Source organism: Hemitrygon akajei, chromosome 8, assembly GCF_048418815.1.
Source record: "Hemitrygon akajei chromosome 8, sHemAka1.3, whole genome shotgun sequence".
NCBI lineage: Eukaryota > Metazoa > Chordata > Chondrichthyes > Myliobatiformes > Dasyatidae > Hemitrygon > Hemitrygon akajei.
Genome location: NC_133131.1, coordinates 166,701,869 through 166,716,462, shown reverse-complemented (window position 1 = coordinate 166,716,462; position 14,594 = coordinate 166,701,869). Strand labels below are relative to the sequence as shown.

At 47.0% G+C, this 14,594-nt stretch overlaps 1 protein-coding gene across 9 annotated transcripts in view; it reads left to right on the top strand.

The window, feature by feature from the left end:
* The window catches only part of nktr (natural killer cell triggering receptor), a 243,430-nt gene that overhangs the window by 193,545 nt on the left and 35,291 nt on the right, over window positions 1-14,594 (top strand). For all 9 annotated transcript variants that reach the window (XM_073055021.1, XM_073055020.1, XM_073055018.1 and 6 more), the window contains 2 exons: window positions 1,436-4,441; window positions 5,950-6,042. In XM_073055021.1, the coding sequence (XP_072911122.1) occupies window positions 1,436-4,441; window positions 5,950-6,042 (3,099 nt within the window). The remainder of the gene's footprint in view (window positions 1-1,435; window positions 4,442-5,949; window positions 6,043-14,594) is intronic.

Here is a 14,594-nt window from a genome sequence, read left to right as displayed (position 1 = left end):
TAATTTATTGACGGGCACACCAGGCTCAAGACCATATGATCTTCCTGTAATTATTAATTGTATTCCTAAAATAGGATTATACTAACTTGCAGAAGTCACAAATTGGTGTTGTGGATAGTGAGAAAGGTTATCTAAAGACACATCGAGATGTACCCATAGAACGTATAGCTCAGAATCAGTGTTTTTGGCCAACGATGTTGTGCTGAACAAATTAAACTAGTAATTAAATGCCCAAACTAATCCTTCTGCCTACACAATATTCATATTCCTCTGTCTCTGCATATTCACATGCCTACTTAAGAACCTAATTGCCTGTCGTATTTGCCTCCATTACCACCCTGCCATCGCGTTGCAGGCACTCACCACTCAGTGTGTGTATTTAAAGAAACTTGCCCCGCACGTCTCCTTCTAACTTATCCCCTCTCACCTTAAATGTGTGCCCTCTAGTATTATATATATTGACCTGGGGAATAAAGGTACAGGCTGGCTACTCTATCACTGCCTCTCATGATCTTATTAACCTCTATCAGATCTCCCCTCAGCCTCTGGCATTGGAAAGTTGGTCTTACAATTGGCAAATAGAGCTTAATCCAGACAATTTAAGTTGATAGGATGGTGAAGAAAACATATGTATGGTGTAAGTTGGGATGTTATGTTGCAACATTATAAAGGAATGATTAGGCTGTATTTGAAGTATTATTTGCAATTCTTGTCACCACACTGTAGTAAGGATGTGATTACACAGGAGAGGGTGTGAAGGAGATTCATCAGGATGTTTTCTAGGTTGTAGGGCATAAGTTATGAGAGGGAATTGCATGGGCTTGTTTTCTCTAGAGCATGGGTTCTCAACATGGGGTCTGCAGACCCCTTGAAAGGATTGGACCATGGCATAAAAAAGATTGGGAACCCCTGCTCCAGAGTGAAGAGGGCTGAGGGGTGACCTGTTGGAAGTATAAAAGATTATCAGCAGTAAATTCTTTTTTCCCATTACTGGTATTAAAAACCAAAGGAGATGGTACAGACAGATACAATCAGGATGCTTAAGAGGCATTTAAATAAGCACTTAAAAAGGCAATGTATAGAAGGATACAGACCTACTACAAGTGGGATTAGTGTAGACAGACATGTTTGGTCGAAGGACCAGATTTTATACTGTTGACCTCTAAATTTGTGACTATATAGCTTTTCCATTTGACTGAATTTATCTTATTTGCAATTTCAAAATAAAATTCTCTTAAAACAAAAATAATGACAGCTACAATTGCAAGACAGAAGTGAAGCAATATTGGAAACACTCAACTCCTTTTGAGTATTTATTGTCAAGTAAATACATTCTGTAATAAAGTGAGATGGAATACCATCTTTCTTTAACTTGATGTTCACTTCATATTACCTCTTCAAGCATAAGTTGAGCTTTATCTCTTCTGATCTGTAGATTGAAGTCAGAATCACGGCGGTGGAGTGACAGATCTGCTTCCCCGTGGTCTCGATCATGGTCGCATGATGGATATTATTCAGATGACCGCAGGAGGAGGAAGTCTAGCCGCTATAAGAGACCTAAAAAGGAACGGCGGAAAATCAAAGCTAAGAAGAAGTCCAAGAAGCAAAAGCATTCCAGAAAGCAGAAAGGCCACAAGTATAAAGCAAAGGAGATCTCTGTACCTTCGGAATCTGTTCGCTCATCAAGCTTCAAGACGAAGTCTTCACTTGAGCAGGAAAAGAAATCTCCATTAACAGCTTCATCAAGGCACTCTTCAGAAAGAGTATGGTCTGGATCCTCTAGTCACCTATCTTCTTCAGCTAGTACAGCATCTCGGTCCTATTCTAGATCAAAATCAGGGTCTAGGTCCCGGTCTAGATCAAGATCCCATTCCAGGACTGGGACTAGGTCCAGAACCAGATCGAGATCCAGAACGCGGTCAAGATCTAGAACCAGTTCCATGTCCAGATCCCGGTCGAGAACCAGATCCAGTTCAAGCTCTGCATCATCCAGAAGTAGATCCACATCCAAGTCAAGTTCAAAATCCAAGCACAAACAGAGGAGTTCCAGAAGGCATTTTGAAAACCTAAACCAGAAGAAACTTGATACGCCAAGGGTAAGTTCAAAGGAAAATGAAAAAATTATAACACATGCTGCTACTGTTGAAGCTGTTCCTGCTGTTCCATTAAGTGAGAGTCCTCCACCTTCAAGGTGGCGACCAGGGCAAAAGCCTTGGAAACCTTCTTATGTTCGGATCCAGGAAGCCCAGGCAAAACTCAGTGAAACCACACCTACATTGAGCAGTAGAGATTCCAAGTGTTCCAGAGAAGATGAGCTCTCTCCATCTCTACGGAAACAGCATCGGAGTTCAGAAACTAGAAGGCATTACAACTCTGACCACGAGAGTGATCGAAGTTCAACCTCGGGCTATCAGAAGAGCTCGAGGAGTAGAGGGTTTAGCTCCAGATCACGAACCCGTTCCTCCTCTGGGTCAAGGAGTCGGTCCAGTTCTAGGTCACGGTCCGTAACCAAATCCCCTTACCGAGAATCCTCATATTCCAAATCATCTAGTCGTTCATATGAGTCTGAAGAAGGTTGTGTGGCTAGCAGTGAAGAGAAATATGGAAAAGTTAAAAAGAAAAATTTGGTTTCTAATAAGCAAGATAAAGAGCAGCAGGCAAGCTCTGCAACCAGCCACATAAGCAGGGAGCGCAGCACTGGGAAGAAATATGAAAGTGTTGAGTGCAGTGTGTCATCCTCACAATCTTCCAGTGAGATTGATTCAGATGAATACGAGAGAGGAAAGGGAAAATCAGAATCTAAAAGACTGGCTGCGTCTAACTCCAAGACAGAACTTCCCAAAAAAAATCGAAGCAGCAAGAAATCAGAGGGAAAAGATGAGCATCCCAGCAAAGGTTCTGCCAAGGACCACTTAAACATGAAGGCGAGCACAGCAAATGATCAGGTACAGAAGCCAAGGAAGAATTCTGAGAGGAGCAAGTCCTCAGAGAGGAAATCTGCCGCTGGCTCTCACAGCAAAGCTGAGAAAAGTACAAAGAAAGTGCACAAGAGAGCAAGATTGAAATCAGAAACGCAGTCCGAAACCGAACAGAGTAGGGGGAGTAAAGTGCAATCTCGGTCAACCTCGGAAGAGGGCGAAGTGGTTGAGAAATCTGACGTCGGGGAGACAGAGGGGAAGACAACCACAGGGGGACTGAACTCGAGGTCTAAGATTTGCAGTGCCAAGTCTTCCGCATCGTCAGGCTCCGAGGCAGGCGGCAATCAGCCAGCGGGCAGAAAGGCCTCCGCCTCCAGCAGCTCTTCAGGATCAGCCAGCGAGAGCGAGAAGAGGCGGAAGAAGAAAGTCAAACACAAACTTAAAAATAAGAAAAGGTCTAAATCCAAAAGCGCCAAGTTCAAGAAGAAAAGTGAGAAGAAGAAGATCAAAAAGGTACAGAAGGCAAAAGAAAAATTCCACTGGCAGCCTCCTCTGGAGTTCGGTGAAGAGGAAGAGGAGGAGGCAAAAATGGATGGGCCTGGCGCATTTGATGGGAAACCTAAAGTCAACCCACCCAAACACCAAACACCACCCAAGGTGGGAAGCCGTGACACTGAACCCAGTGTCATAAATTGCACTGCCTCAGCGAAAGTCATCCACCCTGTCAAAGAGAATGCAGAACCCCAGGAATCCTCCCCTGTTACCTCAAGTCACCGTAAAGAAGTGGAATCGCAGCCAAAGCAGAAGGGTGATCTATTGAAAACCGAAGCTGCAGTAGCAAAAGCACCGAGCGCAGCAGAAAAAGCCAAGGACCCGCATCAGAGTGTCAGGAGTTCCACACCAGAGAAGTGCATTTCCATCTCCCTGGCACCAAAAGGCGGTGAGGAAGCATCGCTGTCTGGGGCTGGTGATTGCAAAGGAGCAAAGGGATCTGGAGTCAAACCAGAAAGCAGTGTGCCAGCAGAGAAAAGTGAGCCGAATAAGACTGAAAAGAATGATGCTGAGCCTGCCCAGCCAGCTGACATCAATGGGAATACAACAGAAAGTAGCACAAGGACTGAGAATGAATTAACTGATAGTAATAAATGGAAGCCGTTAAAAGTATTACCAAATGTACCAGCTGCCTGCTCCGTAGTTAACACAGAGGTTAAAGTAGAAACTACGGAACCTGATAATAAACCCCAAGGACTGAAAATAGAAATCAAAAGTAAAAATAAAGTCAAACCGGGTTCCCTCTTTGATGAAGTTCGGCGGACAGCGCGCTTGAACCAAAGGCAAAGAAATCAAGAAAGCTCAAGTGAGGAGGACTCGCTGTCAAGGGACAGCAACAGCAGATCTCGTAGTCGAAGTACTTCACGTGGTCACTACAGATCCAGCTCAAGGGACAGGACGCATTCCCGCACAAGGTCTCGCTCAAGCAGTAGGTCAAGGAGTCACTCAAGAAGTTACAGTTCTTCTTACAGGTAGGTGTATTCCATATTGACTTTGAATTATGTTCTAATGTAAGATTTATGGTTTCTAACCTACTGTAAACAAATTCAGTTCTTTTTCAATCATAGTGTCTTCTGGTCATCATTAAGTTTCATTAAATATGTAGAATGTTTTAGAAACACTTGACAAACAAGTCTATGGAGGAGAATAAATAGTTGAGATTTCACTCCAAGACTCTTCATAGAAATGGGAAATGAAGGTGGAAGAAGCCAGAATAAGAAGATGGCGGGGAAGAAGGAGTTGGCAAGTGATGTATTCCATCTTCATCCCCCTGCCTTATCCTGGTTTCTATCTCCTTCCTTTCCAGTCCCAGTGAAGGGTCTTTGCTTGAAACATTGACTCTTTATTCCACTACATTGATGCTGCCTGACTTGCTGAGTACCTCCAACATTTTGTGTGGGTTGCTCTGGATTTCCAGCATCTGCAGATTCTCTTATGTCTGCAAAGAAGTCTCTTTGTGCTAGCAATCTTCTTTACAATTTGGGAGGAAGTTTCATTAGGTAATTTCAGAAGTCTCTTCATTTATTGCAGGGAGGTACAACTGCCTCACTGTTAATGATAACTCCAACTTTTGGTGACCTAGACTACTAGACTTTACTGTCGGGGGAGCTATTCTTGTGCGACCTGAAATGAGAATTGTTCTGAAATTTTTTCACTTGTTGGTCTCCTCTGTTTTTTCCATACATTTCTGATATAAGAACTGAAAACATTAGAATGTCACCAACATTTCCAAGACACAGAATAATAGTTCACCACAGACTAGATGGGCTGAAGGGCCTGTTTCTGTGCTACAGTGCTCTATGACTCCGTGATTGGATATCTTTAAATCTGTTGTGGGGTAAAACATTTCCTGTGTTCCTCCTATCAGTGCAGCTCAGTTGTCACTTGTGACCATTGCAAATTGCACCTAGCATGTAGGGGAGTGGTGGAACCTGGAGAGAGTTGGTGGGGAAAATAGATTAAAGAAAGAATTAAAGGAGTAATGCAATTGCTCTATGAGCCCCCATTGACTTGATGAGCCAAATAGCCATCTCCCATGTCATAAGGAATTATGGAATTACTTGGAAAGCACCTTACTCCATCCTTAGTGCATCATCAGTAAGGACCCCTCTCACCAGGACATGCCCTCTTCTCATTGTTACTATCAGGGAGGAGATACAGAAGCCTGAAGACACACTCAGCAATTCAGGAATAGCTTCTTCCCCACTGCCATCACATTTCTGAATGGATATTAAACCCACTACTCTTCTTCGCTTTTTGCACTATGTATTTAATTTATCATTTTTAATATATATTTACTGTAATTTACAGTTTTTATTATGTATTACACTGTACTGCTGCTGCATAACAACAAATTTTGTCTCATCGCAAAGCATAGCTATTTTGCTGTCACATGCACTTATAACTGGAATGTTGAAATATCTAAAATGATATCCCATGATCAATTAATCTGTGCACTAAATTTTGCAATTCATTCTAGGTCACGAAGCTACAGCAGAAGTAGAAGCAGACGAAGGCACAGCAGAGATCACTCAAGCCATAGCAGTTCCTACAGAAGCTACCCAAGCCATAGGTAACCTAATTTCAAATGGCATTTATACATGGTTGTATTCTTTAGTGCTCACAGTGGCATTCCTAATCAGTTCAAAACAACATGCTTTTCTGTTGAAGAGTTGTTACAGGTGCAGAAAATAAGATATTTTAGGACATGTTTATTTTCAATGTACACTCACTCAGTGGTCACTTCATTAGATACAGGAGTGTACCTAATCAAGTAGCCACAAAGTGAAACCCAGTCTGGTCTTCTGTACACCATGTTTGTAACGCGAGGTTATTTCAGTTACTGTCACTTTCCGGTCAGCTTGAACCAATCTGGTCATTCTCCTCTGACTGCTCTCATTAACAAGGCGTTTTCACCCACAAAACTACCACACACTGATGTTTGTTTTTATTTTTTGCACCATTCTCTGTAAACTCTAGAGACTGTTGTGTGCAAAGATCCCAAGAGAGCAGCAGTTTCCGAGATGCTCTAACCACCCTGTCTGGCACCAACAATCATTCCATGGTCAAAGTCACTCAGATCACATTTCTTCCCCATTCTGATGTTTGGTCTGAACAACAACTGAACCTCTTGACCATGTCTGTATGCTTTAATGCGTTGAGTTGCTGCCACATGATTTACTGATAAAATATTTGCATTAGCGAGCAGATGTACCTAGTAAAGTGGCCATTGAGTGTAAGTCTGTGAAACTTAGTCAGACTGGAATTGGAATACTGGGTCCCTTTTCTGATTAAAGGCATCACCAATGAGAAGAGGCTTTTCTTTGTTGTGCAGAGGACAGATAAGACTTTAAACAGATAAACTGCATTCAGTGTACTTCTATTTATTAGTGGGATGTGGATTTATCCGGGTAGTCAGAATTTATTGACCATCCCCATTTCCAGAGGTTAGTCTATAAGAGTGCCTTTGCAGCCTTAATGTAATGCCTGAGAAAATGGAGTTCTTAGTTGTCCAGAGAAGCACGAAACAGGAAAGCAATTAAGTACTGGTGAACAAGTTGATTACTTTTGTGTGACCACACTCGAGGGGCTGCAGGTACAAGTGAAAGTTTGAGATATAAGGGCTGTTTTTTTTCCTTTCACAAAAAAATTACATTAAGGATACAACTTATAACCATATAACAATTACAGCACGGAAACAGGCCATCTCGGCCCTTCTAGTCCGTGCCGACGCTTACACTAGTCCCACTGGCCCGCACTCAGCCCATAACCCTCCATTCCTTTCCTGTCCATATACATATCCAATTTTACTTTAAATGACAATACCGAACCTGCCTCTACCACTTGATTGAATCCAGAGCTGTGAAGGATTATGTCAAGGAAAATAAAGGTTGTTTCAGTTAGGTGGGAGTATGATAATGAGAGGGTGTGGCGACCCACTTTCTGCGCAGGTGAACCGGCTCACAAATAGCCAGCGCGCGGGGGGAGACTTTGGTAATGCACCTCCGACGTCATTTCTGCCCGGAGAGGGCGGGCACTAGGGATTTAAATGCCAGCACCGTGAAGTTTGAATAAACTAGTCTTGAAACGACTTACCGACTGCGTGTCATTATTTCAGCGCTGTGTGTAGCACATCGCTACATTGGTGACCCCGACGGTCCAAACGGGATTTGGACCAAAGATGACCGACTCTTCATCTGTTCACGCAGTTTCGCTAAAACTGCCGACTTTCTGGACGCTGCGACCACGTGTGTGATTTAACCAAGCAGAAGCCCAGTTCCAGATTCGGCAGATATCCTCTGATTCCACGCGTTACTACCACGTGGTGAGTGCCCTTGACCAGCAGACGGCCGCCCAGGTTGCGGATTTCATACAGTCGCCCCCGGAAGAAAGCAAATATGAAGCATTCAAAGCGCTGCTCATTGGGACCTTTGGCCTCTCACGGCGTGAACGGGGTGCCCACCTGCTTCACCTGGACGGTTTGGGAGACAGGCTGCCGTCAGCATTGATGAATGAGATGCTGTCCCTGGCTGACAGACACAAGCCCTGCCTCATGTTCGAGCAAGCGTTCCTGGAGCAACTGCCCGAGGACAGTTGGCGGCCCGGGCAGACGTGCAGTGGAAAGCCAAGAGGGAGAGCGTGGCATCCGTCGGTCAGATTACCAGGCCACGCGCCCAACAGCAGACTAGACCAGGCCCGGCAGGGGGGCGCACACAACACAGAGGCAGGAGTGAGGAGGCCAGTGAACAGTGGTGTTTCTACCACCAGCGGTGGGGCACAAAAGCCCGCCGTTATCGCCCGCCCTGCAAGGGCCAGGGCCAGGGCCAGCTGCCGCTAATGACTATGGCGGCAGGCCACCAGGACAGCCTCTTGTACGTCTGGGACAAACAGTCGGGACGCCGCTTCTTAGTTGACACCGGAGCGGAGATCAGGGCCTTGCCCCCAACGGGGTACGACACCCGCAACAGGAAGCCAGGACCCACCCTGAGGGCCGCAAACAGCAGCACGATATGGACCTACGGCACCCGCACAGTGAAGCTGCAGTTTGGCGCCAGCTGGTTCACGTGGGACTTCACACTGGCCGCCGTGGCCCAACCACTCCTGGGGGCGGACTTCTTGCGAGCTCACAGCCTGCTGGTGGACTTGCAAGGGAAAAGACTGGTACATGCCGAGACTTTCCAGACATTCTCCCTGGGTGAAGCCAAGTTGCCGGCCCCACACCTGGACTCCATTACGCTATCGGACAACGAATTCACCAGAATCCTGGCGGACTTCCCATCGATTCTGGCACCGCAGTTCACGGCAGCCATGCCCAGACACAGGGTACAGCACCACATTCCGACCCAGGGACCACCCCTCCACGCCCGCGCACGAAGGCTCCCCCCGGAAAAGCTCCGCCTGGCGAAGGAGGAGTTCAAGAGGATGGAGGAATTGGGGATCGTACGGAGGTCCGACAGCCCATGGGCCTCGCCCCTGCACATGGTGCCCAAAGCTGCCAGGGGTTGGAGACCATGCGGCGACTACCACAGACTGAATGAGGCTACCACTCCAGACCGCTACCCCGTGCCGCACATACAGGACTTTGCAGCAAACCTGCACGGGGCAAGAATCTTTTCCAAAGTAGACCTCGTCTGGGGGTACCATCAAATCCCGGTGCACCCTTAAGACATCCCCAAAACAGCACTCATCACCCCTTTCGGCCTGTTCGAGTTCCTCCGAATGCCGTTCAGCCTGAAGAATGCCGCACAGACATTCCAGCGGCTAATGGACGCGGTGGGACGCAACCTGGACTTTGCGTTCATCTATTTGGACGACATCCTTATAGCCAGCAGTTGTCGTGAGGAGCATCTGTTCCACCTCCGCCAGCTCTACTCCTGCCTGAGTGGTTTCGGCCTCACGATCAACCCGGCCAAGTGCCAGTTCAGTCTTGATACCATCGACTTCCTGGGCCACAGGATTACCAAAGACGGGGCAACACCTCTGCCCGCCAAGGTAGATGCGATCTGCCACTTCCCCGGCTCAACACGGTCAAAGGCCTGCAGGAGTTGGTTGGTATGGTGAACTTCTACCACCGTTTCCTCCCCTCATCAGCCCGTATCATGCGCCCTTTGTACACTCTGATGTCGGGTAAAGGCAAGGTCATTACTTGAAATGAGGAGGCTGCGGCCGCTTTCGTTAAAGCCAAGGAAGCCTTGGCAGATGCTGGTGCACCCCAGGACGGACGTTCCGACCGCCCTCACGGTGGACGCATCCGACACAGCAGTCGGTGGGGTGCTGGAGCAGCTCATCGAGGGGCGCTGGCAACCCCTGGCGTTCTTTAGCAAGCACCTACGACCACCCAAACTCAAGTACAGTGCTTTCGACCGGGAGCTGTTGGCACTGTATCTGGCAATCCGGCATTTCAGGTACTTCTTAGAAGGCAGGCCGTTCGCCACATTCACGGACCACAAACCGTTGACCTTTGCGTTCACAAAGGTGTCCGATCCCTGGTCGGCTCACCAGCAGCGACATCTGTCCTACATCTCCGAGTACACGACAGACATCCAGCATGTCTTGGGGAAGGACAACGTCGTGGCGGATGCACTCTCCAGACCAGCTGTCCAGGCCCTGTCCCTGGGGGTGGACTATGCAGCACTGGCGGAGGTGCAGCAGGCAGACGACGAGATGCCCAGCTACAGGACCGCAGTCTCGGGTTTGCAGCTGCAAGACTTTCTCGTAGGCCCAGGTGATAGGACCCTCCTGTGCGATGTGGCTACCGGCCAACCTCGGCCCATCGTCCCGGCAGCCTGGAGGCGGCGGGTTTTCGACTCCATACATGGTTTGGCAGACCCATCTATCAGGACAACCGTCCGGCTGGTCTCCAGCAAGTTCACGTGGCACGGACTTCGCAAGCAGGTCAGTGAATGGGCCAGAACGTGCGCGCAGTGCCAAACAGCCAAGATGCAGCGGCACACTAAAGCCCCGCCGCAGCAGTTCGAACCCACCGACTGGAGGTTCGACCACATTCATGTGGATATCGTGGGCCCCCTACCAGTGTCCCGAGGAGCACGGTACCTCCTAACGGTGGTAGACCGTTTCATGAGGTGGCCAGAGGCAGTCCCACTCACCGACACATCTGCCAATTCCTGCACCCGAGCACTGATCGCAACCTGGGTAGCACACTTCGGGGTACCGGCCCACATTACCTCTGACAGAGGCGCCCAGTTCACCTCCAGCCTGTGGTCGGCTGTGGCCAGCCTGTTGGGAACGCAGCTGCACCACACAACTGTCTACCACCCACAGTCGAACGGACTGGTGGAACGCTTCCACCGTCACTTGAAGTCGGCTCTCATGGCCCGCCTGAGAGGACCTAACTGGGTGGACGAGCTTCCCTGGGTCCTGCTTGGAATTCGTACAGCGCCCAAAGAGGATCTGCACGCCTCGTCGGCCGAGTTGGCCATCCCGGGAGAGTTCATACCAGCCCCAAGGGGGCGAGAGGAAGAACCTGCAGCAGTCCTGGACAGGCTACACGAAAGGCTCGGCAACCTGGCCCCCGTACCAACTTCACAGCACGGACGGACCCCGACCCATGTACCCAAAGACCTGCAAAACTGTAAGTTTGTGTTTGTATGAAGGGGCGGACACCGGGCGCCGCTACAGCGGCCTTACGAGGGGCCGTTCAAGGTGATCAACAACAACGGGTCCACGTACGTTCTGGACATTGGGGGGGAAAGAGGAGGTTTACACGGTGGACCGACTCAAACCAGCCAATGTGGACTTGGCGCAGCTGGTCGACATTCAGGCACCGCGGCGCAGAGGCAGACCTCTCAAACAGAGGCTGATCCAGACTGTGGACATTGGGGGGTGTATCGCCGGTTCTGGGGGAGGTGGGGGTTTATGTGGCGATCCACTTTCTGTGCAGGCGAACCGGCTCACAAATAGCCAGCGCGCGGGGGGAGACTTTGGTAATGCACCTCCGACGTCATTTCCGCCCAGAGAGGGCAGGCGCTAGGGATTTAAATGCCAGCACTGCGAAGTTTGAATAAACTAGTCTCGAAACGACTTACCGACTGCATGTCGTTATTTCAGCGCTGTGTGTAGCACATCGCTACAAGGGCATAAATTTCAAATATTCACCAAAAGAGCTGACAGTAATTTTAGGGATACTTCTTCACTCAGAGGGTGACAATATCCATCAATTACTGTGGCTCTCACAGAGCTCTATTGTAGATTCTGTGTGGAGCAAACTCAGTGCTGATGTTTTCCTGTCATGAATTATGAAGTCCACCAGAAAAGCTGAGTTCTGTAGGCATTTGGCACTTGTTATACCACCTACTCTTGGCCATGCCACATCAGAAATGTGGATCCCGAACCAGCCTCTACAGCCACCGATAGACAAGCCCTTTGGAGAACATACTGAGCTCGAATGATCACACTACATTGATATAAGTCCTTGAATTCTGAATTTGTTCACTGTTTATACATGGGCTGAAGACCAGGAACTCTGAAACCCAGACTACACATGTAACAAGCAGGACTACAGATACTGAAATTAAATGCCAGTGTTTGTTTATTTTTATTTTTTTAGAGATACATCACATAATCATATATATCATTCTATAATCATTAAGCCGTTCGATTGTGGTAAAGATCCAGCTACGGTAAAACACTAATAATCCACTTTCTGGCCATAAATCCAGATAGTTCAGTAGTTAGATGAACAGGCAATATTGTTTCTTACCCACCCAAGCCTGGATCATTTTTTTCTGGATCATTGGGACCTCTTCTGGAGCAGGCGTGACCTGTTCAAGAAGGACGGGTTACACTTGAATCCTGGGGGGACCAATATCCTAGCGGGGAGGTTTGCTAGGGCTACAGGGCAGACTTTAAACTAGTAAGATGGGGGGGGGCGGAAATCAATTTGAGGAAACTATGGGAGAGGAGGTTAGTTCACCAGTAGAGCAAGTAAGTAGACAGTGTGTGAGGGAGGAAAGGCAGGTGATGGAGAAGGGATGCGCTCAGCCCGAAGATGTAGGGGAGAAGAAAGAAAAGGATAATAAATTTGAATGCATTGCTAGGGATGAAAAGAGAGGAGGAGGTGGAGAGTATCTTAAATGTATCTATTTTAATGCTAGGAGCATTGTAAGAAAGGTGGATGAGCTTAAAGCGTGGATTGATATCTGGAATTATGATGTTGTAGCTATTAGTGAAACATGGTTGCAGGAAGGGTGTGATTGGCAACTAAATATTCCTGGATTTAGTTGCTTCAGGTGTGATATAGTAGGAGGGGCCAGAGGAGGAGGTGTTGCATTGCTTGTCCGAGAAAATCTTATGGCGGTGCTTTGGAAGGATAGATTAGAGAGCTCCTCTAGGGAGGCTATTTGGGTGTAATTGAGGAATGGGAAAGGTGTAGTAACACTGATAGGAGTGTATTATAGGCCACCTAATGGGGAGCGTGAGTTGGAAGAGCAAATGTGTAAGGAGATAGCAGATATTTGTAGTAAACACAAGGTGGTGATTGTGGGAGATTTTAATTTTCTACACATAGGTTGGGAAGCTCATTCTGTAAAAGGGCTGGATGGTTTAGAGTTTGTGAAATGTGTGCAGGATAGTTTTTTGCAACAATACATAGAAGTACCAACTAGAGATGGGACAGTGTTGGATCTCCTGTTAGGGAATGCGATAGGTCAGCTGACAGATGTATGTGTTGGGGAGCACTTCAGGTCCAGTGATCACAATAGCATTAGCTTCAATATAATTATAGAGAAGGACAGGACTGGACCTAGAGTTGAGATTTTTGATTGGAGAAAGGCTAACTTTGAGGAGATGCGCAGGGATTTAGAGAGAGTGGATTGGGTCAAGTTGTTTTATGGGAAGGATGTAATAGAGAAATGGAGGTCATTTAAGGGTGAAATTATGAGGGTACAGAATCTTTATGTTCCTGTTAGGTTGAAAGGAAAGGTTAAAGGTTTGAAAGCGCCATGGTTTTCAAGGGATATTAGAAACTTGGTTCGAAAAAAGAGGGATGTCTACAATAGATATAGCAGCATGGAGTAAAGGAATTGCTCGAGGAATATAAAGAATGTAAAAGGAATCTTAAGAAAGAGATTAGAAAAGCTAAAAGAAGTTACGAGTTTGGTTTGGCAAATAAGATGGAAGTAAATCCGAAAGGCTTCTACAGTTATATTAGAAGCAAGAGGATAGTGAGGGATAAAATTGGTCCCTTAGAGAATCAGGGTGGTCAGCTATGTGTGGAGCCGAGGGAGATGGGAGAGATTTTGAACGATTTCTTCTCTTCGGTATTCACTAAGGAGAAGGATATTGAATGGTGTAAGGTGTGGGAAACAAGTAAGGAAGTTATGGAACCTATGACAATTAAAGAGGTGGAAGTACTGGCGCTTTTAAGAAATTTAAAAGTGGATAAATCTCCGGGTCCTAACAGGATATTCCCCAGGACCTTGAGGGAAGTTTGTGTAGAGATAGCAGGAGCTCTGACGGAGATCTTTCAGATGTCATTAGAAACGGGGATTGTGTCGGAGGATTGGCGTATTGCTCATGTGGTTCCATTTTTTAAAAAGGGTTCTAGAAGTAAGCCTGGCAATTATAGACCTGTCAGTTTGACATCAGTGGTGGGTAAATTAATGGAAAGTATTCTTAGAGATAGTATTTATAATTATCTGGATAGACAGAATCTGATTAGGAGTAGCCAGCATGGATTTGTGCGTGGAAGGTCATGTTTGACAAACCTTATTGAATTTTTTGAAGTAGTTACGAGGAATGTTGTCGAGGGTAAGGCAGTGGATGTAGTCTATATGGACTTCAGCAAGGTTTTGACGAAGTTCCACATGGAAGGTTAGTTAAGAAGGTTCAGTCGTTAGGTATTAATGCTGGAGTAATAAAATGGATTCAACAGTGGCTAGATGGGAGATGCCAGAGAGTAGTGGTGGATAATTGTTTATCGGGATGGAGGCCGGTGACTAGCGGGGTGCCTCAGAGATCTGTTTTGGGCCCAATGTTGTTTGTAATATACATAAATGATCTGGATGATGGGGTGGTAAATTGGATTAGTAAGTATGCTGATGATACTAAGGTAGGAGGTGTTGTGGATAATGAGGTGGGTTTTCAAAGCTTGCAGGGAGATTTATG